At 37.4% G+C, this 15,668-nt stretch overlaps 1 protein-coding gene across 1 annotated transcript in view; it reads right to left on the bottom strand.

Annotated features, from left to right (window-relative positions):
* LOC135275242 (uncharacterized protein C12orf50 homolog) overlaps positions 1–15,668 on the bottom strand; it is a 29,657-nt gene that overhangs the window by 11,646 nt on the left and 2,343 nt on the right. The window contains exons 3-7 of the mRNA XM_064376678.1: positions 15,390–15,507; positions 6,021–6,176; positions 4,933–5,010; positions 4,737–4,850; positions 2,702–2,812 (exon numbers count right to left, since the gene is read on the bottom strand). Coding sequence (XP_064232748.1) covers positions 2,702–2,812; positions 4,737–4,850; positions 4,933–5,010; positions 6,021–6,176; positions 15,390–15,507 — 577 coding nt within the window. The remainder of the gene's footprint in view (positions 1–2,701; positions 2,813–4,736; positions 4,851–4,932; positions 5,011–6,020; positions 6,177–15,389; positions 15,508–15,668) is intronic.

Raw genomic sequence — 15,668 nt, 5'->3', positions numbered from 1 at the left:
ATTTAAGCTATAATACACAGTTAGAATGTGATGTGTTGGAGAGATCCAAGATGGCTGATGATTAGCAGCTCGGGCACGTACCTCCCAGTGAAAGTGCAAAGAACGAGAGGACGCCACACTTTCAGACGAATATTTGTTGCTCACGGACCAGGAGATTCCCAGTGGAGGAGCTCCACGGGTCGCCAGGGCGACTCTTGTGGCCGGCGTGGCGGTTTTGCTGGTGCCTTAGCACGCCAGTTCTTGGTGCAGAGTCCGGAGATTCCCGGGCAGAAAAGCACCATCAATCTTAACACCGCTGTTTTGGCCGGCTCCGTGGATTGCTCAGATTTCGGCGCAGGGAATCAACAAGTTGGACATCAGAGACCCAGTTAGAAAGTCGGTAATTATAAAGACGACAGACGGACAAATATATAATGAAGGGAAGAAACCAGCGTAAAAAGGTAGAGAATACTCAAAATCAGAATGCCTCTCCCTCTACAGGGGATTGCAATTCCTCATCAGTAACGGAACAAGGCTTAATAGATTACACGTGTGTTCCAATAACAGAAGCAGGTTTCAAAACGTGGGTGATAAGAAACTTCTGTGAATTAAAAGAACTTGTTCTAACCCAATGCAAAGAAACTAAGAACCTTGAAAAAAGGTTTGACGAAATGTTAACGAGAATGGACAATTTAGAGAAGAATATAAGTGAATTGATGGAGCTGAAAAACACAACACGAGAACTTCGCGAAGCATGCACAAGTTTAAACAGTCGAATTGATCAAGCAGAAGGAAGGATATCAGAAGTCGAGGACCAGCTCAGTGAAATGAAACGAGAAGACAAGAATGCAGAAAAAAGGATGAAAAGGAATGAGCAAAGTCTCCAGGAAATATGGGACTATGTGAAAAGACCTAATTTACGTTTGATAGGTGTACCTGAATGTGATGAAGAGAATGAATCCAAGTTGGAAAATACTCTTCAGGATATCATTCAGGAAAATTTTCCCAACCTGGCAAGGCAGGGTAATATTCAACTCCAGGTAATACAGAGAACACCACAAAGATATTCTTCAAGAAGACCAACCCCAAGGCACATAATCGCCAGATTTATTAGGGTTGAAATGAAGGAGAAAATACTAAGGGCAGCCAGAGAGAAAGGTCAGGTTACCCATAAAGGGAAGCCTATCAGACTTACAGCAGATCTCTCAGCAGAAACCCTACAAACCAGAAAAGAGTGGGGACCAATATTTAACATCCTTAAAGAAAAGAACTTTCAACCCAGAATTTCCTATCCAGCCAAACTAAGCTTTATGAGCGAAGGAAAAATTAAATCTTTTGCGAACAAACAAGTACTTAGAGAGTTCACCACCACCAGGCCTGCTTTACAAGAGCTTCTGAAAGAAGCACTATACATATAAAGGAACAACCAATATCAGCCTTTCCAAAAATATATCAAAAAGCAAAGAACTTTAACACAATAAAAAATTTACATCAACTAATGGGCAAAACAGCCAGCTAGCATCAAACGCCGGTATTAAACTTATATATATTTTAATTGGATAAAAAGCCAAAACCCATTGGTATGCTGCATCCGGGCCCATCTTACATGCAACAATACACAAAGACTCAGAGAGAAGGAGGAAGATTTACCAATCAAACAGAGAGTAAAAATAAACTAATAAACAAAAAGCAGGAGATGCAATTCTCGCCTCTGATAAAGTAGACTTTAAAGCAACAAAGATCAAAAGAGGCGAGGAATGACATTACATAATGGCAAAAGGATCAATGCAACAAGAAGAGCTAACGATTCTATAGATCAACGAGATGGAAAATTAACAAGGATATTCAGAACTTGAACTCAGACCCGGAACAAGTAAACTTAATAAACATTTATAGAACTCTCCACTTCAAATACACAAAACATACATTACCACCTCACGCCTATTCCAAAGGTGACTATATAATTGGAAGTAAATCACTCCTCAGTAATCGCATAGCATTTCATAGGTTTAAATTAAATATTGGTTGGCTGTTTGTTTGTTATTTTCTTCCCTTATTCCTTCCTGACTACATCATTAAGCATAATTATCAGTGTAAAAGAGGTTTTCAATACCCATTACTAAATTGTATTCTAGCCTGGGCAAGAAAGCAATACTCCCATTCTCTCTCCCTCTTTCTTTTCCTTCTCCCTCCTCCCCATTCTCTCTCTCTCTTTCTCTTCCTTTTTCCTCCTTCCTATTCTCTCTCTCTCTTTCTCTTTAAAAAAAAAAAAAAAAAAAGAATGTGATGTGTTGGCACACATGATATATATTTGAATACAGCTGCTTTAAAGCAGACTTACTCAAATGACTTATTAAGTGCCTCTTTCATTTACAGCTCTGTTATAGTATATTACAGCACATACATGACACCTAAATTCATTACAGTCTGGAGTCGAGCCCACACACACACACACACACAAACACACACACACACAGGCACACACACATCAGGTTTCTCATTGAAATATGGAAAATGGAATGTCTTACACACTGAACACAAATTCACACAAGGTATTTCGTAGAGATTTTAGTCTCTGAAAGCATCTGATTTTGTAACGTACCTCCAACTCCCTCTGTTAAACATGACATGGTCAAAAAAAGAAAAATTAGTTGTAAAAGATAAAATTCAGACATTCATTATATGGTGATAGATTCAGTCAATCAGTAATAAATTAACTCACCTCCATTTTCAGAAGCAGCAATGTCAGTCCCTGGTTTCCTATGCAATGATATTTTTATTTCACCTTGTCTTTCATATTGGTTAAATTTTGTTGGAACTGTAAGACTATCTCCTAGAAATAAGAAGAAGAAAAAGTCACTCCAGAAATTATTAGATGCTTAAATAAGAAATTTATGGTAGAATTCATGATGAAAGTAAAAAAGTTTTCAAGTTAATGCGAGTGTTGTTTGATCAGTGATCTAATAAACAATAAATTAATAAATATATGAGTTTTAAATTCTGTAATTGTCAACAAAGAAGGAAGTGAGTATATTCTCCTATTTGGATTATTTATTCAATGGCAATTAAAAAATTTAAGCTATCTAACACTATTGTATGTATTTAGTCAACACTAAACATATGGATATGTTTCTCATATACTGAATTTTGTAATATTGCTTTTGATTTTATCTGTTCACCAGGAACAATCAGATAAAATGTATTAACACTACAAAATGCTAATTACACTGATAATTAAATAACACTCTCGGCTTTCCTCATGCACATCTAGATAATTTTCTTCTAAAATAAACAGAAGCAGAATAAAAGAGAGATGACAACGTAATGCAATGTGTGATTATAGATTGAATCCTAGACCAGGGGAAATAAATAATTTTACTATAAAGAACATTAATGGTATAATTGGTAAAATGTATGGGAAAAGAAGGTAGTAAATGATATTGTTATCAGTGGTAATTTTGTGATTTTATATTCATACTACAGTTATGTAAAAGCAAAGCGATATCATTTCTATAACTTATTCTCTTAAACAGCTCAGAAAATTATAATTGTATATTTAGAGAGAGTGAAAATTCAAATATGGTAAAATGCTAACATTTGAAGGAAATCTAGGTGAAGGGTATATAGGAATTAACTGAAGCTATTTAAAAATAAAAGCCTTGAAAGCATAATACAAAGCAAAAGTACATACAATAGTCTTCATAATATGTCATCTTTTTTTTTTTTTTTTTTTTTTTGAGACAGAGTTTCGCTCTTGTTACCCAGGCTGGAGTGCAATGGCGCGATTTCGGTTCGCCGCAACCTCCGCCTCCTGGGTTCAGGCAATTCTCCTGCCTCAGCCTCCTGAGTAGCTGGGATTACAGGCACGCGCCACTATGCCCAGCTAATTTTTTGTATTTTTAGTAGAGACGGGGTTTCACCATGTTGACCAGGATGGTCTTGATCTCTTGACCTCGTGGCCCACCCGCCTGGCCTCCCAAAGTGCTGGGATTACAGGCTTGAGCCACTGCGCCCGGCCAATATGCCATCTTTAATGTTCATTGTTAACTTATTTTTTTCTTTTGTTTTTATTTCCTTTTGTTTTTTCTCCTCTGAGTAGTGCAGCCTTGCAATCTGTCCTTCCCTATATGGCTCCCAAGACTTGCAGACTCTTCTCCATCTGATGGTGTGTTGCTGCCACCTACCGCCACACGTTTGAATAGTTCGCTACAAACAGACTTGCACAGCATCTTGTGGATGTTCATCCACAATAAATCAGATTCTCCAAAAGTAAGCGCCATAAAACACAGAGCCTTTGATTTGTCCTCCAGCACGGACCCTGAAATAGCCTTGTCCACAGAAGACTCTCATTCAATGACCAAATCATCTTTGTCCTGCCGCTAGCGTCATTCTGTGATCTCTTCTTCTTGGGCTAGGCTTACTTTTCTATTCAGAAAGAAAAATCTAGACCTCTTTCACAGGGGTGATTTATCTCAAAGACAAATAAAATGGTAAAAGCAAATTATTTACAGGATTACCCCATGGAGTGTGTAGTGTCATTGTGTGTTATGAAGTCTATTCATTCTGTCATTTCTCTAGGATAACATAATCCCATTAATAGCAGCTTTGGGTCATCCAATACAAACACTTTTTTCTAGCTCTCAATTACAATGTATTATTTATCACTTTATTCTTCTGTACATCATACTAAATAATTCAGTCTATCACACCAAGTATCTCTTATATATCACTATGAATGCTACCTTTTCATTTCTTACCTTTTTGCAATTCACTGCCACTTTCCAACGTCTTTTCTGACTCTTTCTCTGATATACGGGCCATACTTTTCGAGGATGAAATACCTGGAGGAGTATGAAATCCATAGTATTCTCCTAATCGACCATAAGAAAAGTAATAGTTAGTATATTGATCACATCAAGTATTATAAAATACAAAAAATGTTTGATTTCTTACCAGATTTATGATAAATCTCCTCAATTGCTCTTATTTCTTCAATTTCTTCAGGAGTCCTTGTCCATAATCTAGAAGCATCTATAGGATACATTTTTCTACTTAAATTTTCCCAAAGCCAAATAATGTGAAAATTTATAAACTAGAAAGAAAAACCCCAAATACTGTTTTCATGGATAGATTATGTTTTTATATGTTTAAAGTCAATAATTTTACATACTAGTAATAGTTTCAAGTTGCTACATTTTAAGTATTAAAGAGAATTAGTCAAGAGAAAAGAAAGGACTATGTAATATGTACTTTGAAATGAGATACTGAATGTATAGACTCAATGTTGAGATGATGTATGTTTATTTGGAGGTTGATGTAGGCATGAGAGACATGGAGCTGCAGCACACAGAAACAGTAACAAGTAGCTCTGTGTATTCCTAAGCACAGAAACTATGGTGGCCTGTGACCCACAGAAGGACACATTCCAGCACAAAGACAGAGTGAGAGTTTATTTTTCTTCATGTTTATCTTGTATATGCACACTTTCTGGCACCACTGTTTTGGGTTGATAAGGGAGGCAAAGGATGGACTAAACTGCAAAAACCTGGGTTCTAAACCTGTTCATACTCTTGTGAGGATGACCTAGAATAATGCAGATGACAGTGCTTTATAGATTATTAACTATTACATAGATCTCTGTAACTCAAGGATTAAATGTGAAGCTAATATATTATTAATACATATGAATATAAATAGAAACATGTGCATCAATGTGTTTTAGAAACAATATATATAAAAAATGGAACTTATTGGTATCTCTCTATATATATTAATATATACACCTGTATATATTTAAGCATCAGATATGTCTCCCAACCATCACACAACAAAAAATTTCCAATCCAAATGATCATAAATATGTTAGACATAGAACAAATTAGAACATAACAAATTAAATTTGTTTAATACAATTCAAGTAATGTTCTCAGCAAAATCTGCCTTATATATTTCATCATAAACCTCTATAGTTAAAAATACATGTAGAAAATGTTGTGAGGTTTGTGAATGCGCATTATAAACCTGAGAAAAGGTCTACTAACCATTTTGTTCTTCTATTTCCTCTTCTTCCTCAAAATTGATTTTTATAACTAAAGGACCGTGGATGGGTCGTGATATATTTTCCTGAGGTGTCAAAGGTTTCTGATTCTGGGTCTGGAGTGGAATTCCTTCCAGACTTTCTTTCTGTAGTGTTATATCTGCAGAGAAAATGCAACATTTTAGTCCATTAAAGATAAATGTGATAAGTATATTCGATAATCAATCATTGCCCTCCTAATTAACTATATATTATTTTACAACATGTATAATAATAATGCAATAATAGATTGTGTTTCTACACATTAGCAATGAACATACTGAAAATGAAATGAAAAATAATCCCACTTACAATAGCATCAAAGAGAAAAAATATTTAGGAATTAATTTTAAGATGTGCAAAATTTATATTCTGAAAAGATTGTTGAAAGAAGAAAAAAATGTTGTTGAAGGAAGTTACAGAGGTGTTGAAATGGAAAAATATCCTTGTGTATGGATTGATTTGTTGTTGGTATGGCAATATTTTCCAAATTAATCTATGGGTTCAATACAACCCTTATCAAAATCCCAACAGACTTCTTTGCAAAAATTGAGAAGCTGATTCTAAAATTTATATGGACATTACTACAAAACTAAAGTAATCAAGACTATCCGAACTAGCATAAAAACAAAAATAGGTCTACGTATCATTGGAATAGAATTGCAAGACCAGAAATAAACCTTTATATGAATCAATTTATGCTCAATTGGTTTTCATCAAGGGTACATAGACCATTCAATGGAGAAAGAATAGTATTTTCAACAAATGGTGCTGGGACAACTACATAGCCACATGCAAAGTAATTAAGGTGCACAACTTCATCACATTATAAACAAAAATTAATGCAAAGTGGATCTAAGAACAAAATCCAGGAGCTGAAGCTATAAAACTCTTGGAAGAATCCTTAGGTTATACAAAGCTTTCTTAGATATGACATCAAAAGGATAAGCAATCATTGAAAAATAGCCAGCCCCCTGGCACATGGAGGTGAGCCACGAGAGCACCTGTCAACAAGGCCTAGATTTTGCTGAAAAGCAGAAAAGCAGTTCCCAGCCCTCTCGGCCAGAGAGTGAAGAGACACTCAGAACCCCAAGGTGATGCAGAAAGAATGAGTAAGATCCAGCCTGGGCAACATGGCAAAACCCTATCTCTACAAAAAATACAAAAATTAGGCAGGTGTGATGGTGCACACCTGTAGTCCCAACCACTCAGAAGGCTGAGGTGGAAGCATCACTTGAACCCCAGAGGTTGAAGCTGCACTTAGCCAAGATCATCCCACTGCACTCTAGCCTGAGCAACAGAGCAAGACTCTGTTTCAAAACAAAACCAAAACCAAATGAGATATCACTTCATACTACAGTGATTGCAATTATTACTTTTTTTTATTAAAAAGACAATAACAAGTGTTGACAAGGATGTGAAGAAACTGGAATCTTCATACATTGCAGTTGGGAATGTAAAATGTTGCAACTACTTTAGAAAACAATTTGACAGTTCCTCAAAAGGCTGAACATGGAGTCATCATAAGTCCCATCTATTCCATTTTCAGCTACATACAAAGGGGTGTAAAAATATATGTCCATATTGTACAAATGTTCATTTGTACACAAATGTTTATATCAACGTTATTTATAACAGTCAAAAAGTGGAAACAACCTAAATTTCCATTCTCTGATAAATGGATAGATAAAATGTGGCATATTCATACAATGGAGTGCTATTAGGCTATAAAAAGTAATAAAGTACTGCTGCATGTGAGAGCATGGATGAATTTTGAAAACACACTAAGTGAAAGAAGTAATTCACAAAACAATAATGTATGATTCCATTTATATAAAATAACAAAAATCTATTTGTAGAAACAAGAAGGAAATTAGTGACCGTGTAGGTTTCAGGAGTTGGGAAGAAATGAGGAGTAACTCTTAACGGGTGTGGATTTCTTTTTTGGAGTGATCCAATGTTCCAAAATGGAATATTGTTCTTTGATCCATTTTGAGTTAATTTTTATAATGTGATGCAGTTGTGCTACTTAATTGAATCATGGGGACGAGTCTTTCCCATGCTGTTCTCATGATAGTGAATGAATCTCATGAGATCTCATGGTTTTAAAAATGGGAGTTTCCCTGCACAAGCTCTCTCTCTCTTTGCCTGCTGCTATACATGTAAGATGTGACTTGCTCCTCCTTGCCTTCCATCATGATTGTGAGGCTTCCCCAGCCATATGGAACTGTAAGTCCACTAAACCTCTTTCTTTTGTAAATTGCCCCGTCTCAAATATGTCTTTATCAGCGGCATAAAAATGGACTAATACAGTAAATTGGTACCAGTAGAGTGGAGCACTGCTGGAAAGATACCTGAAAATTTGGAAGCAACTTTGGAACTGGGTAATAGGCAGAGGTTGGGACAGTTTGCAGGGCTTAGAAGACAAAAAAAGTGGGAAAGTTGGAACCTCCTAGATACTTGTTGAATGGCTTTGACCAAAATGCTGATAATGATACGGACAAGGAAATCCAGGCTGAGGTGGTCTCAGATGGAGATGAATAACTTCTTGGGAACTGGAGCAAAGGTGACTCTTACTACATTTTAGCAAAGAGACTGGCAGCACTTTGCCCCTTCCCTAGAGATTTGTGGAACTTTGAGAGAGATGATTTAAGGTATCTGGCAGAAGAAATTTCTAAGCAGCAAAACATTCAAGATATAACTTGGGTGCTGTTAAAGGCATTCAGTTCTAAAAGGGAAACAGAGCATAAAAGTTTGGAAAATGTGCAGCCTGACAATGCAATACAACAGAAAATCCTATTTTCTGAGGAAAAAATTAAAGCTGGCTACAGAAATTTGCATAATTAACAAGGAGCCAAATATTAATCCCCAAGATAATGGGGAAAATGTCTCCAGTTTATGTCAGATACATTCACAGCAGCATCTCCTAACACAGGCCCAGAGACCTAGCAGGAAAAAATGGTTTCATGGGCTGGGCCCAGGGTCCCCATACTGTGTGCAGCCTTTGGACTTGGTGTCCTGTGTCCCAGCCACTCCAGCCATGGCTGAAAGGGGCCAAGGTACAGCTCAGGCTGTGGCTTCAGAGGGTGCAAGCCCCAAGCCTTGGCAGATTCCACATGGTATTGAGATTGCAAAAGCACAGAAGTCAAGAGTTGGGATTTGGGAACCTCCACCTAGATTGCAGACTTAGAATTCATGCCTGTAATCCTAGCACTTTGGAAGGATGTATGAAAATGCCTGGATGCCCAGGCAAAAGTTTGTTGAAGGGGCATTTCATGAAAAATCTCTGCTAGGGCAAAGTGAAAGGGAAATATGAGGGTAGAGCCACCACACAAAGTCCCTTCAGGAGCACCACTTAGTGGAGCTGTGAGAACAGGGCCACTGTCCTCTAGACCCCAGAATGGTAGATTCACTGTCAGCTTGCACCATGTGCCTGGAAAAGCCACAGACACTGAACACCAGCCCAAGAAAGCAGCCAGGAGTGGGCTCTATACCTTGCACAGCCACATGAGGGGAGCAGCCCAAGACCATGGGACCCCATCTTTTACATCCACGTGACCTGGATGTGAGACATGGAGTCAGAGGTGACCGTTTTGGAGCTTTAAGATTTGTCCACCCTGCTGGATTTGGATTTGCATGGGGCCCGTAGCCTCTTTGTTTTGGCCAACTTCTCCCACAATTCAAGATGAGATATGGGTGGAGACACAGCCAAACCATATCATTCCACCCCAGCCCCTCCTGAATCTCATGTCCTCACATTTAAAACCAATGACGCCTTCCCAAAAGACCCCAAAGCCATCCCACTTGGAATGGCTGCATTTACCCAATGCCTGTACCCCATTGTATCTAGGAAGTAACTAACATGCTTTTGATTTTACAAGATCATAGATGGAAGGAACTTGCCTTGTCTCAGATGAGACTTTGGACTGTGGACTTTTGAGTTAATGATAAAATGAGTCCCCTTTAGGGGACTGTTGGGAAGGCATTATTGGTTTTAAATGTGAGGACATGAGATTCAGGAGGGGCCAGGGGTTCAATGATATGGTTTGGCTGTGTCTCCACCCACATCTCATCTTGAATTGCAACTCCCACAATGCCCACATGTTGTGGGAGGAACTCAATGGGAGGTAATTTGATCATGGGTATAGTTCCACATGGAACTATAAATCTATTAATATAGTTCCATGTGGAACTATAAGTCTATTAATCTTCTTTCTTTTGTAAATTGCCCAGTCTCGGGCATGTCTTTATCAGCAGTGTAAAAGTGGACCAGTACAGTGTGGTAGAAAAATGCAGAAAGCTTACAGGGCACCAGATCAAATAGAGTCTCTCATTATATTTGGGAATCACTGACATGTGGAACATATTCAAAATCATAAGGCTAGATGAGACCACCAAGAAAGTAAACAGAGGAAAAAAAAAAACAAGAACTAACTCCTAAAACATTGCACATGTAAGAGGTTGGGGAAAAGAAGACAAACAATTCAGGGAGATTGATAACACAGCATTAGGAAGGTAGAAGAGAAAGAGAACAAGGCTGAAACGAAAAAAAATGTTAAAGGCAGCTAGAGAGAAGGGTAGGTCACCTACAAAGGGCAGTCCATCAGGCTAACAGTGAACCTTTCAGAAGAAATTCCACAAGCCAGAAGAGATTGGAAGCCTAGCTTCAGCATTCTTAAAGAAAAAATATTTCCTGGGGAGTTGGGGAGGGATAACATGGGGAGAAATGCCAGATATAGGTGATGGGGAGGAAGGTAGCAAACCACACTGCTATGTGTGTACCTATGCAACAATCTTACATGTTCTTCACATGTACCCCAAAACCTAAAATGCAATTTAAAAAAAAAAAAAAGAAAGAAAGAATATTTCCAACCAAAAATTTCACATCCAGGTAAACTAAGTTGCATAAGTGAAGGATAAATAAGATCCTTTACAGATAAGCAAATGCTGAGGGATTTTTTTTTTCTTTTACCACCAGACATGCCTTACAAGAGGTCCTGAAAGATACACTAAATATGGAAAGGAAAGACAGTTACCAGTCACTACAAAAACACACTTACAAATGCAGACCAGTGACACTATAAAGCAACCACACAAAGAAGTCTGCATAATAACCAGCTAAGAACAGGATGACAGGATCAAATCCATACATATCAATCTAATCTTGAATGTAAAGTTGCTAAATGCCCCAATTAAAAGCCACAGAGTAGCAAGCTGGATAAAGAAGCAAGATCCACTAGTATGCTGTCTTCAAGACACCCATTGCACATGTTATACAATGATACCCATAGGCTCAAAATAAAAAAATTGAAAAAAGTTTACCAAGCACATGGAAAACAGAAAATATCAGGGGTTGCAATCCTAATTTCATACCAAGCAGCTTTCAAACCAACAAGATTTAAAAAAATAAACACATTATACAATGGTAAATGGTTCAATTCAACAAGAGGACCTAACTATCCTAAATGTATACACATCCAACACAGGTGCACTCAGATACATAAAATAAGTTCTTAGAGACCTACAAAGAGACTTACATTCCCATACTATAATAGTGGGAGACTTCAACACCCCACTGACAGTATTAGACAGTTTGTCAATGCAGAAAAGCAAGATATTCAGGACCTAAACTCAAAACTTGACCAAATGGACTTAATAAACGTCTATAGAACTCTCCACCCCAAAACAACATAATATCCATTCTTCTCATTATCATATGACACATACTTCAAACTGACCATACAATTGGACATAAAACAATACTCGGCAAATTTCAAAAAAATGAAATCATAAACAACCATGTCCTCAGACCACAGCACAATGAAAATAGAAATTAATACTAAGAAAATCACACACTACCATACAATTACATGGAAATTAAACAACCTGCTCCTGAATGGCTTTTGGGTAAACACTGAAATTAAGGCAGAAATCAAGAAATCCTTTGAAACTTATGAGAAAAGATACAACATACCAGACTCTCTGAGACACAGCTAATTCAATGTTAAGAGGAACGTTTATAGCACTAAATGCCTGCATCAAAACAAAAATCTCAAATTAACAACTTAACATCACAACTACAAGAACTAGAGAAGCAAGAGAAAACCAACTCTAAAGCTAGCAGAAGACAAGAAATTACCAAAATCAGAGCTGAACTGAAGGAAATTGAGACACAAAAAGCCATACAGAAGACTGGCAAATCCAGGAGTTGATTTTTTGAAACAAATTAATAAGAAAAAGAGACTGCTACCTAGACTAACAAAGACAAAAGAAAAGAGAAGATCCAAGTAAACACAATTAGAAATGACAAAGGGAGGCCGGATGCAATGGCTCACACCTGTAATCCCAGCACTTTGGGAGGCCCAGGCAGGTGGATCACTTGAGGTCAGGAGTTTGAGACAAGCCTGGCCAACATGGCAAAACCCTATCTCTACTAAAAATGCAAAATTTCACTGTGCATGGTAGTACATGCCTGTAATCCCAACTACTTAGGATGCTGAAGCAGGAGAATCACTTGAACCCTAGAGGTGGAGCTTGCAGTGAGCCAAGATTGTGCCACTGCACTCCAGCCTGGGGGACAGATCTGTCTCAAAATAAATTTTTTAAAAAATGACAAAGGAGACATTACCACTGACCCTACAGAAACACAAAAACTATCAGACATTACTATAAACACCTCTATGCATACAAACTAGAAAATTTAGAAGAAATGAATATATTCCTAAACACATACAACCTCCCAAGACTAAACAAGGAAGAAACTGAATCCCTGAAGAGACCAATACTGTGTTCTGTAACTGTATAAGTAAGAAAAAAACCTACCAACCAAAAAAAGCCCAGGGCAAGACAGACTCACAGCTGAGTTATGCCAGATGTAGAAAGAAGAGCTGGTGCCATTCCTACTGAGACTATTTCAAAAAATTGAGGAGGACAGACTCATCCCTAACTCATTCTAGGAGACCAGCATCATCCTGAAACCAAAATGTGACAGAAACACAACCAAAAAAGAAAATTTCAGGCCAATATCCACCATGAACACAGATCAGCACCACAACAAAAAGCTAATCCATCATGATAAAGTATGTTTTATCCCTGGGATGCAAGTTTGGTTCAAGGTACACAAATCAATAAATGTGACTGATTACATAAACAGAACTAAAAATAAAAAAAAAAAACACATTATTATCTCAATAGATGCAGAAAAGGTTTTTAATAAAATTCAACATCCCTTCATGTTAAAAATACTCAATAAACTAGGAATTGAAGAAATATACTTCAAAGTAATAAGAGCCATCTATAAAAATCCCACAGCCTACATCAGACTGAATAAGCAAAAGCTGGAAACAATCCCCTTGAAAAATGGAAGACAAGTGTACCCTCTCTTACTGCTCCTACTCAACATACTATTGAAAGTCCTGGCCAGAGGAACCAGGCAAGAGAAAAAAATAAAAGGCATCTAAATAGGAATCCAGGAAGTCAAATTACCCTTGCTTGCAGATGACATAATTCTTCATCTAGAAAACCTCATAGTCTCTGCTCAAAAGTTCTTTGATCTGATAAACAACTTCAGCAAAGTTTCGGGATACAAAATTAACATATAAATATCAGTAGCTTTCCTATACACCAACAATATCCAAGCCAAGAGTCAAATCAAGAATGCAATCCCATTAATAATTACCACAAAAAGAATTATATACCTAGGAATACAGCTAACCAGAGAGGCAAATGATGTCTACAATGAGAATTACAAAACACTGCCTAAAGAAATCAGAAATGATGCAAACAAATGGAAAAACATTCCTTGCTCATAGATAGGAAGAATGAACATCATTAAAATGGCAATGCTACTCAAAGAAATTCACAGATTCAATTCTATTTCTATCAAACTACCAATGACATTCTTCACAGAATTAGAAAAAAGCTATTTTAAAATTGACGTGGAACCTAAAAGGAGCCCAAATTGCCAAGGCAATGTTAAGCAAAAAGAACAAAGAAGGAGGCATCATGTTACCCAACTTCAAACTATACTATAGGACTACAGTAACCAAAAAAGCGTGGTACTGGCACAAAAAAAAAGACACATAGGCCAATGGAACAGAATAGAGAGTCTAGAAATAATGTCTCACACCTAAAACCATCTGATCTTTGACAAAGGTGACAAAAATAAGAAACGGGGAAAGGACTCTCCATTCAATAAATGATGCTGAGATAACTGGCTTGCCATATGTAGAAAATGGAAACTGAACCCCTACCTTATACCACATACAAAAATCAACTCAAAATGAATTAAAGCCTTCATTGTAAAACCTAAAACTATAAAAACCCCGGAAGATAACCTAGGAAATACCATTCTGGACATAGGACATGACGAAGATGCCAAAAGCCAACTGCAACAACAACAAAAAAACTGACAAAAAGGATTGAATTCAACTAAAGAGCTTTTGCACAGCCAAAGAAACTACCAACAGAGTAAACAGACAACCTACAGAACGAGAGAAAATATTGAACCTGGGAGACAGAGGCTGCAATGAGCCAAGATCATGCCACTGCACTCCAGCCTGGGGTGACAGAGAGAGACTCTGTCTCAAACAAACAACAAACAAAAACCATTCCATCAGAAAAACTTGGTGGCCATAGAAGGAAAGTAGAGTAGTTACAAGCATCAGGGAAACATGATAGTCCCCACTTCTTCAGCAAGGTTCTTACCATTCACTGCTTTACACTGTGGTGTCTTCTGAATCCATTTTCCAGAACCTACTTTAAGGTTCATCGCATAGTAGAGTCTCAGTACAATTTAGTTAGACTGAATTGAGCCACGGCTTTCGTAGCAATGGCATTGCATTTTCTCCACAATTGAGGAGTTAGAAAGAACCATCACACATGCCTGTTCTGCTAGAAGCAGAAGTGTGTAACCCAGGTCATGTCCTTGCTCTCTCCACCTATGAGACAGCTTTCTGCACATTCACCGAGACCACCAGTGAAGGCATGATCTCTAAGCTTGGCTTCAGTTGTGTGATACTTTGCTGAGACACAGCCTCCTTCTGTTTAGTAAGGTCAGTAGCTGTCTTACTTTCCATATGAATAATATCTATTTTAGATACACATAGAGAAAGTTTAACTTGCTCTTTGTTCACATCATCTTGTTAGTTACTTAATGGTTCATTCTAAGCTTTCTCTCATCTCATGAGTCCTGATAAAATCATTCCAAATTATCCATTGACCATCAAATTGCATTGCTCATCTTGTCATACTGTATTTAATGTGTCATTCTACGCTGCCACTCCAAAACCAGATTAGACTATGGTATGTCCATGTTTTCAAAAAATGTACTCACTGCTACTTGGTGACAAAAATAATCCATTGATATTTCGAGGTTTGCTGTGATAAAACATACAACTGATCCTCAGACAACCGAAAGGTTGGGTTTCCCAGAAGCATGGAATGCAGTTTGGCTAAATAAAAGGAGATGGGGGGAAATGGAGTGATTAGATGCCATATTCACAACAAATACAATGTGCTACAATACAGCACAATGAGACAAAAACAATTACAGTTCACTGATTTAGGATCATGTGTGTTTTCCAGCGTTTCTAAGCCCTGCTATTCAAAAGAT

This window comes from Aotus nancymaae, unplaced genomic scaffold (assembly GCF_030222135.1).
Source record: "Aotus nancymaae isolate 86718 unplaced genomic scaffold, 86718_ANA_hifiasm-v0.15.2.pri h1tg000016l, whole genome shotgun sequence".
Classification (NCBI taxonomy): Eukaryota; Metazoa; Chordata; class Mammalia; order Primates; family Aotidae; genus Aotus; species Aotus nancymaae.
This window is presented reverse-complemented; position numbering and strand designations above follow the sequence as displayed.